The 8,908-nt window shown below is 35.7% G+C and overlaps 1 protein-coding gene and 1 non-coding gene across 2 annotated transcripts; one reads left to right on the forward strand and one right to left on the reverse strand.

The window, feature by feature from the left end:
- Positions 1–1,135: 1,135 nt before the first annotated feature.
- Positions 1,136–1,209, reverse strand: TRNAT-AGU. Its single transcript has one exon. It is a non-coding gene; the product is annotated as a tRNA-Thr (tRNA).
- A 3,321-nt stretch (positions 1,210–4,530) lies between these two features.
- LOC113283461 (peroxidase 51-like) lies at positions 4,531–8,689 on the forward strand. Its single transcript, XM_026532730.1, has 4 exons — positions 4,531–4,743; positions 4,858–5,055; positions 5,214–5,379; positions 8,070–8,689. The coding sequence occupies exons 1-4, from the start codon at positions 4,531–4,533 to the stop codon at positions 8,474–8,476; spliced, it is 984 nt and encodes a 327-aa protein (XP_026388515.1). The 3' UTR covers positions 8,477–8,689.
- Positions 8,690–8,908: the final 219 nt, after the last annotated feature.

The raw sequence follows: 8,908 nt of genomic DNA on the forward strand, positions 1-8,908 counted from the left end.
AATGTCTCCTCAAGATGCTCCAATTGTCTATCTAGTTGACCAAATTCCTCTTTGCTCCACCCCTGCAACTTTTGCTTCAAGCTTTGCAACGATTTACATAAGGCTGTGTTTGATAGGAGTTAATTCCATGGAACTAGTCATCTTTCCATGGAAATAATGTGTATTCTGTCGTTTGGTCAAAAATCTGTTTCCATGGAATTGTAAAAAAAGCGTGGCCTAAAATATGTTTTAAACTTAATTCCAAGGAATTCCATAGAAAGTCTTTCCTTGCTTCACCCAGGAAACTGATTCCATGGAATTGTTTCCTTTCTTTGTTATCAAACACAGCCTAAGATAAAACCAGCACTACCTACTAAATAAAAAGAGTCCCCCAAGATTGCATTAAAGACATAAACAGGATCAGAGAGACAATATACCTCAAAACGAAAAGGACTAGGACCACCACGAACTCCTTCGCATAGCAGAGCAACAGAGCAGTGGTCGGAACAAGGTCTAGCTAAAGCAAGCTCGTCCACATTTTACCATGATTAATTATGATGATGTTAGATTAAAAAATGTCGACAAGAGGTTGATCGATTTTTTTTTAATAATACTAACACAATAATTGTTTGTTTGGATCTCTCGGCCTTAATTAGCATCTAAGAGGAAATGTTTGCTTGTTTATATCCATAGACAACAACTAGAAGTGACTTAAGAGAGATGGGATATTAAGAAGTAATATCTGGCTAGCTACAACCCAATATTACCTTTAAATTGGACCTTTGTGAACAAAATCTTTTGAAAAAGCATCTTTAAGAACATTCAAAGGAGAAAAAAGAAGATACACATGCAGTGGTGATGTTGATAAATGTAATCATAAAATTTAAAAGAGAGCTACTTTTTCTTTGCTGAAAACAAATCATCATTTTGTAACGGCTAAAGTTGAAAAGAATGTTACTTACAGAATAATAATGATGTGTAAGAAGAACTTAGATTACGACTTTACAAAGTAACAGAATATATGTTCACCACCCACCAAGGTAATTTCAGCCATAACGGAGGACCCTGACACACAGCTAGTTAGTTCAATAGGCAAGTAGCCCTGAACAGCTGAGCTAACACACGAACCAAAACAGTTAAAAAGACAAAACAGAAATGCTTTCATTGAGAGTTGAACTCAAGACCTCCCGCTTACTAAACGGGTGCTCTAACCAACTGAGCTATGAAAGCAGTTGCTAGGGACACTTTTCTCAAATCTCAAAACCCAATCAACTTATTTCAGCTTGGTCCTGTTACGTAGATTCATTCAAGGTAAGGGTGAAGTAAATCTTTTACCATATGGAGAGTATAAAACGATAAGCATCTGGCTCAAAACCAAAGTAAAAATGGAAACTCATATTCTAGATGTCAAAATCAAAAACCTTGATTGTTCTTTGGTATTCTAATAGTGACCTACTGAACCAAGTTGTAGATTTCATCCCTTTCTCCTTGGATTCAGTGGTCTGGGTGTAGACAGACACTGTTCTTCAGACTTTGCCGCTAGTTTTTGATAAGTAATCCCTAAATATAAAGTCCAAAATCCGAAGTAAGAATGTTCTTCAGACCATATTCTACTACACTCTAGTTCCATCCTTGGCCCGAATGCACCACTTGTCAAGTAAGGTTGGGATTTGACTAGGAGAGCCTAAGAGTTGATGTGGGAGTATCTGGTTCATGAGCCACTGGCAACATTTTAGAATATATGGACCTGGTCCGTGGTTACAATTGATATGCATTCCCGTCATTCCGGTGTAGTATTCACTCCTTAGACATCCAGCCTCTTCATCCCCCAACACTCTTCCCCGATCCATCCTGTACATTATATATTTCTCTTCCAGAATATTCTAGTGACTGTTTCACGCATATAAAAAGTAATAGCTCAGTTTCATCTTTCAGAACTTTCTACTAGTTGTTTCGTCTATAACAATAAAACACTCAAGAAAGATGTTAGAATAAAAAGATTAATTTCTGGAAGGTAAATAAACACTCAATTGGACTGCAAACAGAGGACAGAGTCACGTGTTCAACACGCTGTCCTTAACACGATATTTGACCGGTACGCCTCAAGAATGAGTGATGTCTATACCCCGTGGTCAAGTTCGTATCCAGGATAAAACTGCCCGTTGCAAGCACTGTTAGCACTACAGTACTTGCCCACTCTTACGACCTCAACAACGATTGCGCACGGAATGAAAAATAAAGGACCACACAGGGGGAGAAGACGAAAAGAAGAGGATAATAGCTCTTCTGGACACAAAACGAAATGAGAGAAAGTGATCCCTTTATATAGGGGAGAATAGAGAGAGGTCTCATAAACGCGCATTAAAACAAATATTAATTCGATAATTCAAACGAAATTTAGCCAAAAAATCCCGAGCCTGGCCAGCACGGCGTGCTTCGCTGCGAAGCATCGCGCGTGTGTGAAAATGTGTGATTTCACCAACCAGCCCATTGCTTAAGTCCTCTCCCTCACACAAAAGTGCTAATGACCCAAGGGCCACTCTAATATCAAAAAATTCAATACTTATGAAGAGGTATCATCTTTAGTTTTCCCTATGTGGGACTAAAGGTTCATTCACAAATAGTGAAAATGAGCTAGTGTCCTTAGTGACCAATAGATCCTAAGTTCCAATCCCACCAAAACCAAAAAACCAAACTATTGTATAAATTCATTTTCTCTAACACTAGTTTCTTTGGTAATGGCACGTGGGTAACTTTTAAGACGAGGAATCAACATGGAATACATTATTAGCCACTAGGTTGAAAGTTGATTCTTTCATTTTATTTTATTTTTTCTGATGGAAGTTTGAAAGTTATAGCACTAGAGGCAAAGGATGCTTTCAATGAATGAATATCGGGGAAGTCACGAGAGTGGAAATTAAAGAAGCCATCTTATCAACTAGAGATCAAACACATCACGTTGCGTTAACAGGTTCCGACAACAAGTCTTTCTCAGATAACATTACTTTTAACACCAAAAATTAATTAATCCACTTGGTAATTAACAACATGTTTATTTTGAATCTTGATCAGATGGCTTCAGAGCTCAGTTTGCACTTTCGGAAGAGATTACAGCCAGGAAATCTACTACTGGTTTGATTATGAAGTTCCTGTTCCTTTTTGTGTGGTTGTTAAGGGCTCCATGATATCAGAGACAACACCCAAACTCCAAACTCACTGAATCACTTTCATACTTTTCATTGCACACAACATTCACATGGTATTTAGCCGAAGTTTCCTTACATATCAGATCACTTTACTGTTATAAAACAAAGCCTTTTCTTTTACCGCAATGCAAAAACAGGATCTTGTTCAACGTGGAGACAGCTAAGTACAAGTAATAAGTAAGTAGAGGTGTATTTTGAATGCTTCCGTTGTAATTAATTGATTAATTCTTTCTGCATTATGTAGTTGGTAGTATGTCATTATAATAATGCAGTTACAAGCTAGTGACTGATGTTTAATGTTATTTTGATTCACTGTTAATTACTTTTTTCTTCTAGTATCATTAGATTAGACGATGTCAAAGTCTTAAAGGATCCAAACTGTGCAGCTGGGTTCCATGTAGCTGTACCCGCCGGGAAAAAAAAACACGCTTTATCAAGACTATACATTATCAATTATTTCTTTGACAAGCGAAGCAAAAATGGTAACCGAGAAGTCACAAGAGACTACACTATACGCAACTCATTTAAATATGCTGTAGTTTTAACGAGACCCCTGACCCCACGTAACTTTGGCGTCAAAAGAGCTGCCTAGCTCTATATATAACTCCAACAAGTAGGACAACATCTAGCTAGCTAGCTAGAGCTAAAGAAATTGGACGCGTGTAAACTAGGACGTCAATAATATGCATGGTTTTTGAATGATTTGGTTGGCGGTGCATGCACAAGCTCGTCGACGACTCAATTTGATTTTGCCATCCTTTTCATGATTAACAAACCAACAATGAAAACACCCATCGACCTGAAAAACCGGATCAGCTCATGAAGATATCCATGCAATTGGCTAATAATATATTCATCCAACAACTAATCCAATTCAGCAGAACGATTACGCGTATAAAGATAAGTCAACAAAGAATGATGAGATGAGGCTTATGACCTCGTGAACTTGTACACCTAGACTGTAGAGACCCATCCATCCATCCAATAATAGGACAGGAAGTATATATATCGCATCAAAATATACCACTTTACAAAAATGCACATTAAAGCTTCCGCATGCTACAACACATACGCCTTTAAAAATTCTTTTACTTTTCTTTTTCCATTTTTTCGTTTTTAGTCAATAATGCAGACAAATTGAAGGCGGCCATGAAAATAACCTTAAGATTATTTAACTAATTGTAAAGGAAGAACTTTTCATTACTGTAGATAATTAAAGATTCTAAAGCTAACTATAAATATATCATATTTTCATTTAAACTTTTCAATCTCATCATAACTCCCCCCTCCTTCATTTTTCTTTATCTCATATCTAAAAATTAATATATTCTTTTCCATTACAAAGATGGGAAAGTTCAATGGTTACTGTATAGTTATTTGTATGATATTAGTTTTGAATTTTGATCTTGGTTCAGCTCAACTCAGACAAAATTTCTATGGCAGCACTTGTAGAAACGTGGAACAAATTGTTCGTGGTGTTGTGAATACGAAGTTCCAACAAACATTCGTTACTGTCCCGGCTACTCTTCGTCTCTTCTTCCATGATTGCTTTGTTAATGTATGCTTAGTTCTTTTCTTTTTCTTTAAGCAATCATAATTCTTCGAATTCTAATTGGAAATAATCGTCTAGTATTGATTATTGATTGCTAATTATGTATATATCTTCAAACAGGGTTGTGATGCATCAGTAATGATTGCATCTTCTGGGGGAAATACTGCAGAAAAAGATCATGCTGATAATCTATCATTAGCTGGAGACGGATTCGATACAGTGATCAAAGCTAAAAAAGCTGTTGATGCTCAATGTGGTGCTAATAAAGTTTCTTGCGCTGATATTCTTGCCATGGCGACAAGAGATGTCGTAGTTGTGGTTAGTAACTTTGTACTAGTAGTAATTTATTAAAGGCACCGAATACTACCTAATCAATTAAGTAACTTTATATAATTGATTACGTACTTCTACTTTATCGGTCAAAAAAATAATAATTATGGCACTCAACTTTTTTTCGTATAATGTTCGAATTACAGTCTGGTGGACCGAATTACCCTGTGGAACTAGGACGACGAGACGGATTGGTGTCAACTGCATCAAGTGTTGAAGGAAACTTACCAAAACCGACGTTTAATCTAAACCAGCTCAATTCCATGTTCGCTAAACATGGTCTCTCTCAAGCAGATATGGTTGCTCTATCAGGTAACTACTAAAGTACTAATTTAACGCGCACTAATCTTTGTTTTAACAGGACTTCCATAGAATTATTTATTGTGAACTACAATTATTGACACTTTCTTTGATAAATATATATACCTCTGCTCTATCCTGTCATTACATGAACATATTAGGAAATATACGGCTGTCATGATTCGACCAATATATTGTATACTACTGTTTGTTAGACTCTGTGAAAGAGACCGATCTTGGTCTAGGATGGAGTATTTATTTGGACACAATCGTTTTATTCCAGGAGGAAGGATCCCCTGAACCTAAACTTTAATAATAGTCTGTTACACGTGTTTTTGTCGTCTAGTTTGTACGTACGGGTCTATTAACAGAGCAAGGATTTTACTTTGTACTGTGCTAGTTTAACTGACTTTCATACCCTGTTTGTCTAGACTTTTCTACTTAATTAGGCTTCTTAAATGTAGCCCACATTTTTATTAATTATAACAAATGAATTTCAATACAATTAACTCTACAAATTTATTGATTAGACCGATTTAGGTAATCGGAAACCTTACGAAAATTGTTCAAAATTATAAATCAGTCCTACATATTGTAGTATCTACACAAATTCTTGTCTATCAAATCTATCCTTTAAGGTCTAAAAACAATTTCAGAAAACCTTCCCTCTCGCAAAGGAGAGTACCAAACAAACAGGGCCAAACTGATTTTGAAAGCAAAACCAGAATGTGTCAAGGCACAAAGCGATGACTGGATCAGGTCCAACCCAATGTTCTCCAGATCATGTAGATAACATGTACTGGAGTTTTTAAAGTTTAGATTGCCTAGTGTAATCAAGGCAACAAAGACCCAACTAGTAGTAACAGTATCCAAAACGTAACCAAAGTGTCTCAAATAGTAACCAAAGTGTCTCAAGTAACGGTGGTAGTCTGAATCGATCTTTAGATGTCTGTAACGGATAGTATCGGGCTGACTCGGCATTCGAGAAGTGGTAACAGTTGAAGCAGAATATGAACCGGTTGATAATCTTGATAGAGGTGTTGCTGTCTATGTTTTCATTATTACGCCTAAAACAGGTAAAACTAAAACGAGAAGGGCTAACGAAATAACCATACATACTAAATCTAACACAAGAGATAAAAGACATCCTCTCAACACCAAAAACAGGAAATATAGCAGATATGGACCTTTTTGGTGTATTTGAAGTCGATGCATGATTTGTTGCTGAGACTTTGATTTGCTCCAAGATTAGAAATGAAGCTGATGACAAGCTTTGATTCTTTCTCTGCCAAAAATGCCCACCAAACCCATGAGGAAAGTAGAAGCAACCCACGACGTCTCAACAAAACAAAGGATGTTGAACCTAGTATTAACTCTAGGATTAACTCTACAATTAAGACCTAACATTGTGGAAAACAACCTTATGCTGAAATCAGACCTTGAACCTAGTATTAGCATACTCAAAAACACAAGAAACCAGCACCACACATAGCACTACACTTCATATGATTCATACTTAAAACAGATTGAGTACAAGGAAAGAGAAACACACAAAAGACACTTGACTTTTCATGAATTGTTATCAACTTCTATTTCCTCACATTACTTCATGATGGAATGAAAACAGATTTGCTTTTAAGGAAAACTTGTGAGGCTAGAAGAGAGTCCTAGTCATGCTTGCCACATGTCCACCAACCTTTCCATCATGAGTTGGATGACACCTCATGGCTACATTGGACACCTCATATGACATGTCAAACTAAAGGACTTGTCATGCTTAGACTCAACCTTATCTAGCATTAACCTTAAGCTAGTCTTTATGCATGATTAATACCATAAACATGCCTTAATGCGGATCCTGTCTTAACTTAATCTAAACAAGCATTACTTTAACCACCAAAAAATTTAAGTTAAAATGGAAAATCAAAGTTACCAAACATGTTTTAATCTTTTTACTAATAATCCTATTTCTTCCCCAAAATCAAAATATAAAACCTAACGTTTTCTCTTTTAGATCTAAACTAAGTTATACTTCAATTTATTTCTAAATGTTCTCTCATTATTCTTACAATTTGCCAAATTATAAACTATCATTTTTAGTTTTCCCTCAAAACAAACTACACCAAACTTTTTACCTTTTCTTTAAAATGATGTTATTTTTTCTAAATCATGATTACAATATGGATTGAAGTTAAATATTTATTCCCTTAAAAACTCTCCATAACAATATCAATCGGAAACCGAAATGAAATCAACTAAGATTTTGATTATTTTCCAAAAAATTAATTTTCAAAAACTCCATAAGCACTATTATTCTATAAAAAAAATCGAAGATGATGTTCATTTCTCCCTATCATGATTACATTAAATGGAGTATTCTTAAGAATCATCAATTATGCCATAGATCTTACATAATTTTAATTATGAAAATATATAATTAACTTTATTTTATTTTGTTTATTTAGGGATTTGATAATTTATTTTCCGTTATATATAAAAATTGTGCATAATTTAATGAGTTATGTTAATAATTATAAGAATCCGTTTGGTTAGATTAATAATTTATTTTATGTGGGTTATAGTTAATAAAAGCATGGGCTATGTTTAAGAGAAGCCCTTAATTATGTCGAAAAATTACTTTCCATGTTGTATCCAAACACCTTCTTAGTTGTTCTTATCCTGCGGTGTGTTTTTCTTTGCAGCTGCCCATACTCTGGGATTTTCTCACTGTACCAAGGTCGCACCCCGTATATACAATTTCAGTCCACAGAACGCAGTCGACCCTTCACTTGATAGAAAGTACGCAACTGAACTACAAGGGATGTGCCCCAGAAATGTTGATCCACGAGTGGCCATAAACATGGATCCAGTGACACCAAGGAAGTTCGACAACCAGTACTTCAAGAATCTTCAACAAGGTAAAGGACTATTCACATCCGACCAAGTTCTCTTCAGCGATGGTAGATCCAAATCTACTGTTAATACATGGGCTGCAAATTCCACTGCTTTTAATCAAGCTTTCATCACTGCCATGACTAAACTTGGTCGTGTTGGAGTCAAGACTGGATCACAAGGGAACATTCGTCGTGATTGTGGTGCGTTTAATTAGGACATTTTCAATAATCAATTAATTGGTCGGTCGATTACCTTAGTAAACTATTGGACGTGAAAAAGAGTTCATCTTTAAGTATGCAAAATCATTGGATGTGAAAAAACGTTCATCGTTAAGGATGTAATTACAATAGAAGATGTAAGGATGATGATGATGTGCTCCATGGATTTTTGATTTGTTATTCACATCTAATAAGGTTTTAAAGCATAACCTTCACCAAATTTTGTTCTTGTTAGGAGGGTATGTCATGCCATACAACATGTTATTCTCCATTTCACTCTCCAAATCGAGAATGTCCTAGATACGTATATTTGAGAACTATCGAGTAGTCTGATGGTTTTCATGCTCCCTTTCATAGGAGGAGGTTGGAGTTATAATCGTGTAATCACCTTTCAAAGCGGAAAATGTAGAAAATAGCCTTCAGACCAG

The sequence above is a fragment of the Papaver somniferum genome, chromosome 5 (genome assembly GCF_003573695.1).
Source record: "Papaver somniferum cultivar HN1 chromosome 5, ASM357369v1, whole genome shotgun sequence".
Classification (NCBI taxonomy): domain Eukaryota; kingdom Viridiplantae; phylum Streptophyta; class Magnoliopsida; order Ranunculales; family Papaveraceae; genus Papaver; species Papaver somniferum.